Here is a 17,617-nt window from a genome sequence, read left to right as displayed (position 1 = left end):
TTCTCTTTCTTGCACTCTCTAACCACTCTTTGAAAACAATTTCTATGTCCTATTCTCTAGTAAGAAGTTATATGATAAAGTGCTTAGTTAGTTGTAATCATTTGATTTATTGTTTGACTAATGTTCCTTATTATCACCTAACCTCGTAACTAGGGATATTAGGTGTCGATGATTCGTAGTATTAGGGGGCATTTTTGTTCAAAACTCTTCAGTTGTATAATATCATCACTCTACTTATTACTATTTGATAAGTTTAAATTTTGAGATTTGTGTCTATTCCCTACACAGATTTCCAAATTTAAACTCATTAAACGAGGATAAATAAAGTGGTGAAATTTAAACTCATCTAACAATAATAAATAGGATGATGGTGATCATCACCATGCTCACCATAACTTGAAAGTAATGAGTAAAGATATTCCAGTAACACTATACAAGTTGTTAATCATCCAAACCTCATTAAAAACTTTCATTAACTATCATATTAATTGTATTTTTATTTTCATTTTTTTTTTGTTATATTGTATGTGATAGTGCAAACCTAAGCTTATAGGGATAGGACCACACACTCGAACCCTAATGGGTTAAACATTGGAGGGACATCTTAAAAGATGTCTCCTCTCCCCATAGAGTTTCTTCAAAGATTAGGACCTTAGAGATAACATGTTTCCAGTGCCTTCGTTTTCTTCAAGTCAAAAATAAAAGACATGTTTTTAGTTTTCTTTAATGTAGTATTCATACATGCATGGAAAACATGGGCACATTTTATTTAGGCTTCCTTATCAAAAGTTAAAACATCTTGAAGTTATTACTTTTGATCGTAATCTACAACATTCATCAATGTTACTATAACATCAACTTATTTTATACCGAATTTTGGGGACCAGCTGATGTGAAAATATCAATGAAACTTAAAGACTGATAATCTCGATAACCTTTTTGAATGTCCATCTTATCAGGATTTCCTTTTCCATCTATGGCAAATAATCAAACTTAAAATTTTCCAACTCAGCAAGTGTGGGAAGAGCTCTTTAAAATACAATTCATTTTTGTGGGTGAGCCAAATGATGAGTCTACCTCTACCAAGTTCCTCTTACTAGGAGGATTTGATCATAATATGTCAGCGAGAATGATAAGTTGCTTTTGAGTTCGATTTCATTGCTCCAAATCTTCTTTGTTCGATTTTGCCTCTGCTCCCAGGGATGTGAAGTTGTGGTGGCGGATGCGCATAAGAACGTGCTGTAGTGAAGGGCCATTGCGCGATCAACGCACTAAATGACATGAAACGAATAAAATATTATCGCATAAGTTGGTAAGTATCTTAAAAGTTGGCTTATATTGTTCTCTTTCTCCAGAAAGGAAAATGTAGGGCATCTTAGGCAGGTAAACAATTGGGAACTTTATGGACTTGGAATCTTAAATTTAATTAAAGTCTGAGTCGACTTGCTTTTCCCTTTAACCAAAGGAGTTTTCAATATGCAAAGTTTTGGTGCGTTAACTTTAGCTTGATAAAGTTAGCCATGATGAGAGTCTTGAGAGACATGCTGAAGAAAACGATATCGAGGAAGCAATAATATGCATGCATGCATGATTGCAACTTTTGTCATGAGATATACAGATGTCATGAGATTACGATAAACGATAAGATAATTACATTAAATTTTTGTAAACTACAAGAAAAAAATTTAAACTTAAATACAAAAAATAAAGTACACGACTTAATTAATCAACTTGACTAAATTCAGATGTGATCGTGAAATGGTCTTTCAAGACAATCTATTAACCTAGGCCAAAACTTCAGCTTCGTGATCAGTGAATGAAGACTCTGCACTGAATTTCACAATTACTTAGTACAACTAGCTAGTGCATGATGATATATGCAAAAGCTTTTGTTGTCAGATCTTATCTCCAACATGCATGATTAAATTATAAAGATGCTCTCATTGATCAGAATCATATTCCCATTTCTTTGCTGACCAATAGTTTAAGTTGAATTTAGGGCTTCAAGCAAGGTATTTTATCATGTCAAAGTGTTTGATCTTATGATTTTCACACTAATCTTTCAATCTCTTACACTCTTTCTTTTAAATGTATAAAAAAGATAAAATAGTCAAATTAGAATGCAGATACGAGGTTCAAAATTATTATCTTTATTCTAAGTTAACTTTTTGACATAGGCTTCTCATTGGCTTTTCTTAGTCTACAACGAAGAATTTTTTTTTCAATGGATCATATTGAAAAAATATCACATGACATAGACTATGATATTGAAGGATTGATTTTTGCTTAGTTTGACTAATTTACCCATGTTCTATTAGATTGTTTTCTCTCTAAATATTTTTTGAACTAAGGGGTGGTTTTGGTATTTTATTATTTTTATTTTGTTAAGAGTAAATAGTCATAAGGAGTATGGGCCCAGTTTAGGCCGCCATGCCAACAGAACCCAGTTTAGGCGGGCCGGTTTTTTTTTTTTCCATTTTATATGGACAAAATGGTCTTTTTGTGCGGCAATAATCTCAGCGCTGATAAAGGGCCCGATTAACGGTCGTCTTATTTCCGAAAGGGGACACGAAGCCTCAAATGGTAGCCGGCAATTCGACCGTTGCCGTGTCAAGGTTGAAGAGGGAAGATTGCAAGCGCACCAAACACGACTCTCACTTCTCCAATTGGAAGGTAATATTTCTCTGCGTTTCTTATGGAATTGAAGTTTTAATTTTTTTTTAATTTAAGAGGATAAATTTGAAATCTTTGGAGATTTCTCTACTGATTTCAGTCACTGTTCGGTTGAAAATTTTCAAATTTACTCCAGATCTTTGCTTTAAATCTTGTTTCTCTGATTACCCAGATTCCAGAATCTAATTTTACATGGTATTTACAAGCTGGGTTTGTTGACTTTAATCTGGAATTTTAGGATAATTTGAATTTAATCCCAAATATTTACCTTATATTATGTTTCTCTGATTACCCAGATTCCAGAATCCAATTTTATTTGGTATTTATGATCCGTGTTTTTTTTTGTTGTTCTGTATTTGTTATTGTGAATTTAGATTCTGGTTGGCCCTTCTGATTGGGAAGACTATTCGTTGGGCAAAGAAGGAGCTGAAAGATACAGAGTTCATAACCTCCCCAAAAAGGAGAGTCCGGGTGTCTATGAACTCGGGATTTCCGTTTCGCGTACCGGTCTAGGCCGTGAGATTGGGAAGCTTGACCCGGACTACATAGTCCCGGTGTACCTTGGACAAGCTGATAATGTGAGGACACGGCTTCAGCAATACGGTCGTTCAGGTGCGCATTTGGGCAATGGCAGCTCAATTCCTACTGACTCTGTGCAAAAGGAAAAGGGGCCCGGATTGTTTGTAGAGATACTGTCAAGAGGCTACCCCATTGCGTATAGATGGGCTCCTGTAAGTATATCTCAATCTTGTTTTGTTTAAAGTTCGAAATTGACTTGGGTTTTCTGGGAGAAATCGGTATTGATGCTATTGTGTTTTAGGCGATGATAAAGAAATAGATGTAGCATGTTGAAGAGTATTAAATCTCATGTCGGAAACTTGACAACATAAAATACAATATGTAAGTGAGTTGGTTCCACTACTAATAACGCCGAGGCCTTTTGCAATAAAACATCACACTAGCAAGACCAGATTCTTAAATGCAAGCTGGGGATAATGTCGGTGTTAGGCCAGTTAGTAGTAGGCTGCTAGTGCACTCGTCTGAAATCTTGAGATAGCATGCATCTGCTAAGTTACCACTGTCTTTCTTGCTAGTTGAAGAAATTGGATATTATGACGGTGCTTATTGATTCTTTGTTGATTGTCAAACAGATGGAAAATAAAAGCGACGCACTGAAAACAGAAACTCAGCTGCTTGATACATTTGACTATGCATGGAATACAACCATTAATGGAGCAAGGCGCCCTGATGATGTCCTTCGAAAACTCAAGAAGATTTCTTCAAGCACTACGCGATTTGCTAACATTGCCGAGAAGCTTCTGCCTTTCAGTCAGAAGAAAGTGGGCATCAGAATTGAATCAAGCAAACCAATTTCAACGGGTGACAAATTTGGTGCTTATGATGACAGGGAGATCCACAACTCCCCTTTTCGGGTCTTCAAGCTCGGCAGATCACAGCCTAGGTTGGTTTCATATAGAAGCATTACTAAGGAGAATACTAGTATAATTTGTGGGGTGGTTGTAGGAGATGGTTCTGTTTGCAGAACGGCACCAGTTCCAGAAAGAAAGAGGTGTGCTGAACACAAAGGGATGAGGATTAATGGGTCAACCAGAGTTGGGATATCAATCAGCAATGCCGACTCACAGTGCCGCGTTATTAGCAACCATGATCCAGTAGAGCTTCCGCCAGTTGAAGTTCCTGCTAGTGAGATTTTCGTTCCAATTTGTGGATTCATCTTGGCTGATGGATCGCCTTGTGGAAGGCATCCGATCCGTGGGCGGAAAAGGTGTGATGAGCATAAAGGGAGAAGAATTCAGAAACCCTAAATTTGTGGGACTTCACAATCCACCTGGTCTGCCTAAGCTAGGCCACAACTCGTCGTCCGACTAGCGCCTAATGTTTTTTAGAACTTACCGTAGTTGTTTTATCTTCTGTAAATTAATTATATAAATTGGAGAATGCAGGTGCCAATTTGTTGTTGATTGTTATTTATGCCTTGGAAATAATGTTGTAGCTGTCTGTATTGGTACATGCTCTTTAATTTAATGTTGTATTGGCCCAAAAAAAAAAATAACATTGTTGTACCAGCTTGTTGTATTACATGTCATTTATATTGAACTCAAATTGTGTTCTATGATTCCAAAAATTCTATTATATAACTCTACACTTTAATCTCTAATATTTAAAATCAATAGATTTGGTTCTTGGGATTGTCCACCGTCAATTATTTTGGTCTTTCAGTAAGAAATATTTATTAAATTAAGAATATTTTTGTCAAATCAATGCGTCCTATTAAACTGGTGGTTTCTTCAATTTAACGGAGATTTTTCACAAAATGATTAAAATGATTGACGATAATCAATCTCATATATCACTTTTATAGGTTTTAAAATATAAAAAAATCAAAATGAGGAGTTAAGAAAATTTTTAAAAATTATTAACTAAAAAGTATTTTTCTTTTTTAGATCCTCTTCTGATTTATTTAAAATAAAATCTAATGTACTTCTTGACAAAATAAAGATAATGTTAATATTATAAAACCGCACAAGATAAAGCTACCACTTGACCTGCGCACGCACGCTCGTCGCCCCATTTCCCTACTGCCCTCCCCTATCGTGCGCCGCAGCAGCAGTAGCCGTCTCCGATACGATGCCAGCCGGCGATCTCAGGTGCGCAGAGTGGTCCTCGGACGCCGAGTGGGAGGCCTGGGTGTGGACCCAGATCAAAGCCGAGGCGCGGGGCGATGCCGAGTCGGAGCCGGCTCTGGCCAGCTACCTCTACTCCACCATACTCTCCCACTCGTCGCTGGAGCGATCGCTGTCGTTTCACCTGGGGAACAAGCTCTGCTCTTCCACCCTCCTTTCGACGCTCCTCTACGACCTCTTCCTCAACACCTTCTCCTCTGACCCCTCCTTACGTGCCGCCGCCGTTGCTGATCTCTGCGCCGCCCACGAGCGCGACCCCGCCTGCGTCTCGTTTTCCCACTGCCTGCTCAATTACAAAGGCTTCCTGGCCTGTCAGGTAATTGGTTTAATTTTTAGGCTGGTAATTTAGTTTCCTGTTTGGATTCCGAGAAAATGTAAGAAAAATTGGACGAAGTGATTTGCTTTTTTAGGCGCGCATCAAATCATATCGTTAATTTTCTGTTTGGATTCGAAGAAAGTGTAAGAAAATTGCATGAATTCATTTTATTTTTCAGGCGCGCACCGAGTTAGGTAGTTAAATTCCTGTTTGGATTGCCAGAAAATGAAAGAAAATTTTAACAAATTTATTTGATTTATAGGCGCATCGAGTGGCGCACAAGCTGTGGATCCAGAACCGTAGGCCGCTGGCGCTTGCGCTACACTCGAGGATCGCGGACGTGTTCGCGGTGGACATACACCCAGCGGCGAGGATCGGAAAGGGGGTGCTGTTCGACCACGCGACAGGGGTGGTGGTGGGGGAGACGGCGGTGATCGGGAACAACGTGTCGATACTCCACCACGTGACGCTGGGTGGCACCGGGAAAGCCGGCGGAGACCGGCACCCGAAGATCGGCGATGGGGTTTTGATCGGTGCGAGCGCGACGATTTTGGGGAATGTGAAGATTGGGGAGGGCGCAAAGATTGGGGCGGGGTCGGTTGTGCTGATTGATGTTCCTCCGAGAACCACGGCGGTGGGAAATCCGGCGAGGTTGGTTGGCGGGAAGGAACGGCCGTCGAAGCACGAGGATGTGCCTGGCCAGTCCATGGATCACACCTCGTTTATGTCTGAGTGGTCCGACTACATTATATAGAAATTTAAAAGTTAGTTTCTTGTTCGTTATGACGATTATTTCTTGTTAAGTGGCAGCTGAACTAGTTATGTTAGTTATTTCTCCGCCTCTAATGTTTCAATAATGCAATAATCCTTTGTTTTGTAATCCTTTTTAAATTAAAAAATATATATATATATTTTTCAATTCATTCGATTTATAGGCCGAAATTTAAGAAAGGCGTGAAAAGTCAAAATAAGTGTGTAAATAGCACATTACAAAGCTGTTAAGTATATGAACTAAAAGTAAGTTAAAAGAAGTATAAATTCTCTAGGAACAAATTTTGTGAGATATTAGAATTGAGTGGTTTGTGGTCTATCTGCTATTCATATCTTGCAACTATCTAACAAGATTTATCTTACTTTAGAGATCTCGTTGAACAAAATCATAACATGATTTAAGTGGATTTTAAAGATAAAATTGAACAATAAATCGACCGGCCACTCACATTCTGCAATTACCTAGCAAGATTCGTCCCCCAGAAAACCTTGTTTTTCTTTGGCATGTTTACCAAAAGGGAATGGAATGGTGGGAACTAGAATTGCACATATCCCCAACTATTCCAGCGTTTACCAAACCATCAGGAATCAAAATGATTGTGGGACCCGCATAAAATTAGAAATTCAACTTCTGAAATGGCCAGAGTTCGATTCTCGAGTGGGAGGAGGTATTTGGATTCCTGGAAATAGTTTTCATCAGGAATCCAAATTTTATATCGGTAATACCCTGAAATTCCATAGATGAGAACAATGTCAGTATTTGCAGCCCTTGCGATGGTGATGGTTGGTCATAGCTTCACCTCTCTCTCTCTCTCTCTCTCTTCTCTCTTGCCCACATCACTCTTTCTCAGCCAAACAAAATCATATGTTCATCTATCCCTACCTCTCTCTCACTCCTCTCAGATCTAGGCTTTACGTTCGTTTTTTTTTTCTTTGAAAAACACCAACACCACCCATGCATCAGATTTGAGTTTGTGCTTTTTACGTTTTGAGTTTATATTTTATGAGATCTGGCATATATATTTTCAGGTCTCGCCTCGATCTTTATGGATTTGAGATTTGGAAGCAGAAAAGGGGAAGGCGAAGAGAATGGTGAAGGAGGTGGCAACCTATGTCAGTATGAAAAGGTAAAGATCTCTTCTTTTCTCTTGCCTGCAGAAGTAATTTCGCTTTCAGATTGGACTTATAATTTGGGTGATTTGCAATTTTGTTATGCATTTAATTAAAAGCACCTGTTCAATTTTGCAATTTTGTTGCTTTATTCTTTTTCCCTTCATTTCTGTTGGTTTTGTAAGATATGTGGTTTCTTTATCTTTGATTTGGTTTTTATTCATAACTTTGGCAGAAAGAAGTTCAGATTTCACGTAGACCATCCTGATGAATTTATTTGTGGAGCATCAAAGATGGGATGTAAGTGCAAAGTTTTCCGGGGAAGATGTAATTTTCAAGTCTTTTTAATTAGGGATAAAATATGTAAAATTATAGTTGTTTTAATATATTTCGATAGATAGTTTTGAATGTAGTAAATTGTAATATTCTATTGCTTGTGCTTGTGGGCAGTTTTGATTTTTGGAAAAGATTTTTTTTTTTTTTTTTTTTTTTTTTTTTTTTTTTGGTTTAGCCTCAATTTTTGCTGCAGGGGTGTATTGATTTTTTCTATAATTTTTTTAATTTTTAATTGATAGGGCACGATCACAAAAAGGACCTAGCTTCTCTGCCCTCCCAGTTCCCATACACTTTCATCCCCTCCAATTTATGCGGTCACGGTTAAGTCATATTAACATTTTATATCACTATTATTTTTTGTCTTATTATCTCTATAAAAAAAATCAATATAAAATGTTGACGTGGCTTAACCGTGACCGTACAAAATAGAAGAGGATAAAAGTGTATGGGAACTAGGAAGGTAGAGAAGCCGGTCCTTACAAAAATTGTGTGAATACGGATGGGAAAGTCTTCTGACAACCTTGTCAGAATAGGGCACGAAAAGGCTCTTGTTTGTGCTTAAATGTTGCGCAAATGACCATATTGTGCCTTTTGACCAAAGGGCACGGCCATAGAGGGCACCATAATATTTTAGTTGCTGCATTGTTGCTTTTGTTCTATGGGCACATATGTTGGTGTCCTTTGACTTCATAGGGCACATTTAATTTTTTGTGTGCAATGCTCATATTTTTTTTGCAGTGATGTGGTATTTAAGAAAGAAAAATCTTCTCCTATATAGTTCATATGTTGGCTTCAATCATGGTAATGACTATATTCAGGCTAACAATGAAGTTAAGCTGGCCAGTAAACAAAATCTAAAGTTTAGGTGGGAACCTCCCCAAAGAGGGCAGCTGAAAATCAACGTTGATGGGCCTGTTATTAACTCCGACGCGGCGGCCGACTTTGTGATCAGAAATGAAGAAGGATTTCCAATTGTTGCTGGAGCAAGAAGAGTGGGAGAGAATAGCATCTCTTTAGCTGAAGTTCTAGCTTGAGGGATGCTCTTTGCTTGGCTAAAGGGAAAGGTTTCAAGAAAGTTTGTGTGGGATGTGATTCTAAACTTCTTGTTGACGCAATCAAAGGTTTTTGCGAGAGCCCTTGGCGTTTGAGTAACATCATTGAAGACATCAAGTGGTTGGCCACTACATTTGATACCATTTCAGGGAGCCATGTTTACAGGGAGACGAATTTCTTGGCGGATGCAATGACTAGCATAAGGTTTAATTTTAATAATTTTCATGTTTAGGATAGGACTGCCATATATGGGAAGAAAAGGTTTCATGTTCAACTATATTAAAACTGGATGTGATCATTGACCGTGATTACTTTATTTAGTGTTTTTATTTTCCTATATAAAAGAGTTAAAGCAATTATTCTTCCATGGTGATGATATTTCCACAAACTAACGATTAAATACTTCATATGGACATCTAAGTTCTAACTATTACAACCTAATTAATATTTGAAAACAATAATAAAATGCCAAGGACTAAAATTATTTTTTACTAAGATAAAGAGTGTTGTCCTTGCACCACGGTGTGGGTTCGAACTCCATCAACTCTCTAATCTAACAAATTTATTGTTTAAAAAAAAAAAAGGTTTTATTCAAAAAGTAATATTTTTTCAAGGAGTAGAATAGAATTTCCGACTTTTAAATGGGTGTATGGAATGGCTTTATGCTTGCGCAAAGTTTTGTTTTTTTTTTTTTTAGTTGAGCAATATTATCGTTAAGTTAGAATTAGTTTGTCACTAACAAGGTTTGAATCCCGCCGTCATGCAAGGGCGTAACTCCTCTCCACCATTATGGTAGAGGGCCACTTGCAAAAGGTGAGGGATGCAACACGAGGATTTTCCAGGAGGTCACACATCCTAGTGGCGGGGCTGTGAGCATTGATTCTTGGTTGATGGAAGCAGCTTTATGCTTATGTAAAGTGCAATTAATTATAAGGGGAAGCAAAGCATCAGCATCTCCCTTCGCAGAAAGAACAAGTAATGGTAATGGATTTTTCTCCTGCCTTATTATTCACTGTTTCATGAACTATATATATTGTCATTTGTCAAGACCTTTCATTCATCAGCTTCCAACACTCTACACCTCCACCCTTCTTTTGTCCTTTAGCTATTTCTCTATTCTCTGCTCTCCTCTTATCTCCGTCGTCCCTCGCGCGAGTATGGATCCTGCAAAGGTGTTAGAAACTCTCTATACTTTTCCGGTGGAGGGAATACTAAATTCGGTTGCTTCACTTGCTGCTCAAGAAATCAGTCTTTTGCGAGGATTCAAAAAAGAGCTAACTAAGCTTCGTGAATCGGTACTTGCAATTCAAGAGTTCTTAGGCGATGTTTCGTACCAACCACGTCACAGGGGCAAGGCGGTGGAGGACTGGGTGAAGAAACTGAAAGACGTTGCTCATGATGCTGATGATGTATTGGAGGACATCAACTACGAAGTTCTCAGGCGTAAAGTAGAAATTCAAAACCACATGAAGAAGAAGGTACTTAACTTCTTTTCGCTCTCCAATCCCATTTTATTTCGACAAAGGATGGCCCACAAGATTAAGAGCATCAATGCGTCACTGGCGGCTCTCAAAAGTGAGGCACCTTTCATTGGCTTAGTTGCAATGACAGTAGATCAAACCCCTCCAGGAATGGGGAACAGAGAAACCGTCTCAAGCTTCGGTCACGATGAGAAGATCATTGGAAGGGAGAAAATTGTGTCGGATATCATTGCAACCTTGATCGAGTCCAACAATCAGGAAGAGTACCTTTCAGTTAAGGCCATTGTGGGAATGGGAGGACTCGGAAAGACGACTTTGGCAAGATCAATATTCAATGATGATGCTATTGGTAAACATTTTGTTGAAAAGATGTGGGTGTGTGTATCCAACACTTTTGAGGTTAATTCGATTCTAAATCGGATGTTAGAATCCCTTAACTCAAACAAGACAGGAGTTACAAGTCGGGAAGCATTGCTGAATAACCTCAAAGAAGGTTTGAGAGGGAAGAGATATATTCTAATACTTGATGATGTTTGGAACGAAGATGACAAATTATGGAGTGATTTTACGAGTTGTTCGTCGAGACTCAATTCTGCTCCCGGAAGCATTGTCATTGTTACTACCCGCAGTGCTAAGGTTGCATCAATCACAGAGACAATGCCAAGGTGTCATTTGGAGAGCCTATCAGTAGATGATTGCTGGTCCATATTAAATAGTGAAGCATTCCCAAATGGTGCTCCTCCTTTAGGTCCAACTCAAGAGAACATTGGAAGGGCCATAGCTGCAAAGTGTGCTGGTGTACCATTGGTGGCAAAGGTATGCTGTTTTGTATTTGGCTTTCTATTTTAATAACATAAACATAGAAAGAAAGGGACATGCGGGGAATTTTTGGGTGTAATAGGTGAGGTCAGATGACCTGCATGCGCTTATTAACAAACCAATTTTAATTTACCTATTGTTAAATTTCACAAAACAATGTATATTCAACTATAATTTACCTACTATTTAATTTCGGGTTAAGTACAGAAATCTACCTAACCTTTAGGGTAGATTTAAAATTGGTCCTAACATTTTAAAATATTTCAAATAATTAAATACTTTAGGTTTTGAAAATTAGATATTCGTTAGGTCACTAACACTATATGGTAAAATTATCAGTGTAAAGTGATGGGGACAACAAATAAATTGAAGGGCATGTTCGAATTTTACTATCACGTCATCTATGGAGTTCTAAATTGTCAAAGCTACACCTTTTATCCAAGCATGCCCTTCAGTTTATTTGTGCATGTTGTTACTGACACTCTAATGACCTAACAAAATCCAACTTTTAAAATATTAGGTAATTATTTGGAATGTTTAAAAAAGTTAAAACCAATTTGGAATTACCTCTAAAAATTAGGTGGTTCTACGTACTTAACCCTTTAATTTAAAGAAGGTGATGTATCTACTATTTCTTGTACATGGATATTAATTTATTTATAGTTTATATTTTATAAAAAAAATTACCTATTTTTTGTTTTTTATGAAAATAATTTACCTATTGTTTATTTTTATTTTTACGAAGAAAAAAAAATGAATCTTCAATGGATCGAAAAATGAGTCCCTATATATATAGTGTATGTCCTTACATATAGGGACTGTATAGGGACAACTTTGAGTGGAAAACAGAGTCCATAATTTGATTGAAGCTTTTAATGCTTTTAATTTTAATACTTTTAATTAATTAAAAAATGTTAACATAAACAAAAAAAATGAGCAATTGAATGAAAAACGGGGTTCATAATCTTGATTGAAGATTTTAATGCTTTTAATTAATTAAAAAAATATTAACATAAAAAAATGTGCACCTAATCAAATTATCACTTAGAATCATAAAAAAAAAATTCAAATTTAGGGATTCTACTATAAAAACTCTCCCATTGGGGCAATATTCCTTTAGGGACACAAAGATTCCCTTTTAAGTCCTTAAATGAGTACTCAAAATTGGTGTTGGGAGTCTCTAATTAAGGAGTTCTATTAGAGATGCTCTAAGAAGGGTGATAAAGCTTACCATCTAGTAAGGGTGATGAGCAAATTCGAACTCTTGTGGTATGGCTTATGTTCGAGAAACATAAGTTGTTGGGGTCTAAATTTAAAGAACTCTACTTAATTTTAATCCTTGAAAAATATTACTCTTATATTAATTAATACCTTGTGTAAGATTATAATCTAATTCTTGTCCCATACTCAATGTCCAAGTCAAAATACATTTACCTCATATATGATTTATATTTTGAGGTTTTATTACTCTCTTTCTTCCAATAATAATAATAATAATACCATGTGTTCCGTATGGTATTGCATTTAATTCTATTTTTTCACAATATAATTCTTGTCCCACACTCGATGTCCAAGTCAAAATACATTTACCTCATATATGATTTATATTTTGAGGTTTTATTACTCTCTTTCTTCCAATAATAATAATACCATCTGTTCAAGTATGGTATTGCGTTTAATTCTATTTTTCATACCATGTGTTCACGTATGGTATTGCATTTGATTCATCATAATATATTTTGATATAGACGTCTTGTCTACTAATTTTATTTTCAATAGTATATTTGATATACTTTGTGTTCTTCATTTAGGTACATTAAGTCGTTTTTAATTCATTATAATATTTCACTGCATACATTTAGGCACATTAGCATACATTTTGGTACAAACGTTAGTACATTTTTAATATATTTAGGTACATCTGTGAACACAAATATTGGAGAGCAAAATTGGACTTTTCATCGAATGAAAACAAAGTTGAGCTTCACTTATAATATTAACTTTTGTGTTAACAGGTATTAGGAAGCCTGATGCGTTCCAAACATAGTACAAGTGAATGGTGGTCGATTCTAGAAAGTGAGATATGGCAATTACCAAAAACAGAGGATAAAATTATGTCGGTTTTGAAGTTAAGTTTTGATAATTTGAAGTCTCCATCCTTGAAACAATGTTTTGCATATTGTTCAATTTTCAAAAAAGATTTTGAAATTGAACGGGATGACTTGGTCCATCTCTGGATGGCTCAAGGATATCTCCTTTCTTCTCGCACCATGAGTATGGAGGACATAGGCAATGAATATTTTAATATTCTATTGCAAAACTCCTTATTTCAAGATGCTAGAGAAGATGAGTACAACATTATTACGGAATGCAAGATGCACGATCTTGTGCATGATCTTGCAGTGGAAGTATTCAAATTTGAAAGCTTGACACGAGACACGGATCAGATGGATGATGATGCACATGAGATTCAACATGTTGGACTGATTTCTTCCAGGACGCTTAAAAGAATTCCACAAGGGAGTATTAGGAGATTGCGGTCGTTGTTTGTTGATTGCGAGGTCCCTAGTAACATGTTTGAAAGGTTTAGAGGCTTACGGATGTTGAATTTATCCGAGACTGAAATTGAGGAGTTGCCAAGTTCAATTGGAAAGTTGAAACGCTTGAGGTATCTCAACATTTCTTTGACAAGAATAAAAGAACTCCCCAAATCTATTGGCAAGCTCTATAATCTTCAGACGTTAAGAATGTATACCTATAGTCTTGAAACGTTTCCTGAGGAAATGGAAAATTTGATCAACTTGAGACATGTTTATTTTAATGAGGGTACAAAAGTTCCATTTGGGATGACAAGATTGACTCATCTACAAACGCTACCTTCCTTTATTTTGGATGAGGATGGGCGTCATAGACTTGATGAACTAGGCGGGTTAAATGAATTGAAAGGGGAACTAGTTATTGGATCATTGGAATTTGTGAGAGACAAGGAAGAAGCAAGGAAATCTAATTTAGTGGGGAAAGCAAACATACGAAAATTGGAATTATACTGGTGGTCGGAACATTCTGCGGATCTTGACGAGGATATTCTCGAAGGTCTCCAACCGCACCCCAACTTAGAAAGCTTGAGGATTCAGGGATTCAGGGGTACTAAATTTGCATCATGGATGAAGAGTGATTTGTTGCCGAGTCTTCGAAGTGTTTTAATTGAGGATTGTCCCAATCTAAAATCCTTTCGAATTTCACAATCCCAATCTCTTCAGAAGTTGAAATTACGTGATTGCCAAAAGCTAAAATCCTTTCCAATTTCACAATCCCAATCTCTTGAGGAGTTGAAATTACGTGATTGCCCGGAACTAAGATGCACTTCAATTCACAGTCTATCCTCACTCCGCAAATTGGTTATTAAAAGATGTACGTCTCTTGAGGAGTCGGAAAATCTACAGTCGACGACTAGCACTAATCTCCAGCAGCAGCAGCAGCAGGATGATGGCTTGTCTTTAAACGGTTGCACATCCCTCCGTGAATTAAAAATTGAAGAATGCCATGGATTCACAAGTATACTGAGTGGGCTCCATTCTTGTACTAGTCTTCGCACACTGGGTATCAACGATTGTCCAAATTTGAGGACTTTGTCGGGTCATGGGCTACAAACCCCCGTCTCTCTTGAGATTATGAGTATACGGAATTGTCCTAATCTAGAGGCTCTTCCCATATTAGACAACCTCACATCACTTGACAGTCTGTTTGTCTCAGGTTGCAACAATTTGACATCTCTGGGAGATCAAGATGTGTCCAGCTTGCAATCTCTTTCCTCTTTGGATTTATTTTATTGTCGGAAATTACAATGCTTGCCCAAGGGGCTACACACTCTCTCTCATTTGAAACTGATGAAAATCGGTGGGTTTTGGGAGGAGCTCGATTCTTTCCCTGATTTTCAGGTTCCATCACAGCTTGAAAACTTAGACTTGTATGGGTGGCCAAAGCTCAAATCTCTGCCTCAACAAATTCAACACTTGACTTCTCTAACATCTTTGTGTATTTCCTATTTCGATGGTATGGAAACTCTTCCAGAGTGGTTGGGTAACTTTACATCTCTTACTCAGTTGGAAATTTGGGGTTGTGCGAATCTTCTCTATCTGCCTACGGTCGAAGCTATGCAACGCCTAACCAAACTACATGAGCTATTTATTTCTGATTGTCCCCGTCTCAATGAAAGATGCACCAAGGACAATGGCCCAGAATGGTCAAAGATATCCCACATTCCAAAAATCACAGGTAATTTTTTCCTCCAATTCAACCATCCATCTATAATTTGTTCAATTCTCTTTGCTCACTTTCTGTTTTCTGCTGTATTAGGTATTCATGGTTTGAATGAATCTGATTAGTTGAATGAATCTGATTTGACCCATTCGGCGAGTCAACGATCAAGCACGGTTGGATTAAAGAAAAATATGTGCTTCGGGGAGTAGTACCTGTCAACAAGTTGTGCAAGATATTACACTCATCCTAATTGCTTCAAGTTTCATACTGAAAAGAAAGTTGTTAACTGTAACGTTATTTGTAACAATAAACATTAACAATGTTAAGTCTTTTGACGTCATAACTTGTTTTCGATTATAGTGACTTGATTTTGGTTTTTCAATTTTCAAAATACTGTAATTACTAGTTGTTTGCCCTTTGATTATCATTATTTTTTTGAAGATTAGAAATTAAAAACTAAAAAAAATTAATCATCAAAGATCTCTAAATCAAACTTTATTTTGAGCCTTATTGGAATTTTCAAGAACACAATAAGCACTGAACAGTCTGTTTGAGGACAATGGAATATCCTACAATGGTCTTTAGGTTTATTGTACCTTGTTGACTTGTAGGTGATGTAGAAACAATACAATCCAAAACAAATCCAATAATTTTATGGTTAGAAAAATCAATTTGGTTTGTATTTTAATTCATAATTTTTGAAATTTGAATGAACTAGACAGTGATTGAGGTTGTTGTACACTTGCATCATTTTGCTGATGACAACTTCCATAAATTGTTTCGAATATCATGGTTAGCAAAAACGCAAACAAAGTCACTGTGTTCGGAACATTAATCTTCACTCGTTCTTAGGTGAACTCACAGCTGAAACTAAACATATTGAGTAAAGTTTATGTTTACTGTGAAACCGATACGATTGTTAATATTTTGGTGGTTCTTGGACATCACTCACAATACACAACATGAGCAAAATTAGGACCTTCCTCTAACTAAAATGGAATGGTCTATAAAACAAATATTTGACCCAAACAACACAATTTCAGTAAAGCAAATTTGATGCTTCCAAATCATAATTTTAAAACATAAGAAAACTCCTTTCCATAACTAATTGCAACCTGATTGTGTTCATTAACTCAATGGTAGGTTTGTTTCCGCTCGTAAGAGGATTCTTGTCCACAACAGAAGACCTGCCAAATATTCTTTCAAATATTTGTTAGCCTAATTCAAGTATATTCCTTTTAATGCCAACTAATTCAATTGACACCTAAAAATGCATTACAACTTTATTCCTTTCATGTAAGTAGTTACTTCTTTCACTTGCAAATCACTACATGACACACTCAAAGAAATAACTTGTCAAAATTGAAACGAAAAACTTATACATACGTGTCAAATTATAATTAACAACTAAGTAAGAACGAATATTTTCAAATAACGTGTCAAATTATGATTAACAAGTAAGAACGAATATTTTCAAATAACTGAAGTATCATCTTATAGGCCAGGAACTAAGAGCTTTCCCCATTTTCTACCCTACTCTTTATCTTAAGAATACTGATTTTAAAAACGAGTAATTGTCATTTTTTTATTTGTGTTGTCCATCTTGAAAGTAGACAGCTAATGCGTACCACAAACAATTCACCTAAGAGCAAACTCACCATGCAAAAAATGTGGTAAAGAAAGACATTCCATCAGAATCATAATTAAGGTGGCATGATTAATCATCGAGTCAAATGAAAGACAAAGCAATTGTAACTTCAAAGTCCCCCAAAATCATGTACCACTTTTCTTTAGATTAAATTATACTTTACCACCTCATATTTGGGATCGATTTCAATTTCTTAAAACATCTTTAAAACATTTCAATTTCATACCTCAAGTACCTATTTTATTTAAATATAATACATCCATTTCATTTTCCATTCATTGATCCATTAAAAGCTAACGTGGCAGACACATTTGTGCTGACGTGACTGCCAAATTTGTGCCACATGACAAAAATTATATATATTTTCATTTACAATATTATAATAATTTACCCTATTTATTTATATATATTAAAAAAAATTAAAAAACCATCTTCTTCCCCGAGC

At 36.5% G+C, this 17,617-nt stretch overlaps 3 protein-coding genes across 3 annotated transcripts; all 3 read left to right on the top strand.

The window, feature by feature from the left end:
* Positions 1–2,531: 2,531 nt before the first annotated feature.
* LOC137746779 (protein EFFECTOR OF TRANSCRIPTION 2-like) lies at positions 2,532–4,818 on the top strand. The gene is made up of 3 exons (XM_068486785.1): positions 2,532–2,673; positions 3,048–3,404; positions 3,825–4,818. Exons 1-3 carry the CDS (start codon positions 2,581–2,583, stop codon positions 4,497–4,499), a joined length of 1,125 nt encoding a protein of 374 aa, XP_068342886.1. The 5' UTR covers positions 2,532–2,580; the 3' UTR covers positions 4,500–4,818.
* A 388-nt stretch (positions 4,819–5,206) lies between these two features.
* Positions 5,207–6,617, top strand: LOC137746780 (serine acetyltransferase 5-like). The gene is made up of 2 exons (XM_068486786.1): positions 5,207–5,694; positions 5,957–6,617. The coding sequence occupies exons 1-2, from the start codon at positions 5,323–5,325 to the stop codon at positions 6,446–6,448; spliced, it is 864 nt and encodes a 287-aa protein (XP_068342887.1). The 5' UTR covers positions 5,207–5,322; the 3' UTR covers positions 6,449–6,617.
* A 3,502-nt stretch (positions 6,618–10,119) lies between these two features.
* On the top strand, positions 10,120–15,649 carry LOC137747004 (putative disease resistance protein RGA3). The gene is made up of 3 exons (XM_068487004.1): positions 10,120–11,261; positions 13,280–15,539; positions 15,621–15,649. Exons 1-3 carry the CDS (start codon positions 10,122–10,124, stop codon positions 15,647–15,649), a joined length of 3,429 nt encoding a protein of 1,142 aa, XP_068343105.1. The 5' UTR covers positions 10,120–10,121.
* Positions 15,650–17,617: the final 1,968 nt, after the last annotated feature.

This window comes from Pyrus communis, chromosome 10 (genome assembly GCF_963583255.1).
Source record: "Pyrus communis chromosome 10, drPyrComm1.1, whole genome shotgun sequence".
NCBI lineage: Eukaryota > Viridiplantae > Streptophyta > Magnoliopsida > Rosales > Rosaceae > Pyrus > Pyrus communis.
This window is presented reverse-complemented; position numbering and strand designations above follow the sequence as displayed.

Excerpts from the sequence above, each read along its gene's own strand:
- LOC137746780 (XM_068486786.1), top strand. The coding sequence starts at position 5,323 with ATGCCAGCCGGCGATCTCAGGTGCGCAGAGTGGTCCTCGGACGCCGAG. Across the intron at positions 5,695-5,956 it reads AAGGCTTCCTGGCCTGTCAG|GCGCATCGAGTGGCGCACAA; the intron begins GTAATTGGTTTA and ends TTTGATTTATAG.
- LOC137746779 (XM_068486785.1), top strand. The coding sequence starts at position 2,581 with ATGGTAGCCGGCAATTCGACCGTTGCCGTGTCAAGGTTGAAGAGGGAA. Across the intron at positions 2,674-3,047 it reads CTCACTTCTCCAATTGGAAG|ATTCTGGTTGGCCCTTCTGA; the intron begins GTAATATTTCTC and ends TTGTGAATTTAG. Across the intron at positions 3,405-3,824 it reads TTGCGTATAGATGGGCTCCT|ATGGAAAATAAAAGCGACGC; the intron begins GTAAGTATATCT and ends ATTGTCAAACAG.
- LOC137747004 (XM_068487004.1), top strand. The coding sequence starts at position 10,122 with ATGGATCCTGCAAAGGTGTTAGAAACTCTCTATACTTTTCCGGTGGAG. Across the intron at positions 11,262-13,279 it reads GTGTACCATTGGTGGCAAAG|GTATTAGGAAGCCTGATGCG; the intron begins GTATGCTGTTTT and ends TTGTGTTAACAG. Across the intron at positions 15,540-15,620 it reads CCACATTCCAAAAATCACAG|GTATTCATGGTTTGAATGAA; the intron begins GTAATTTTTTCC and ends CTGCTGTATTAG.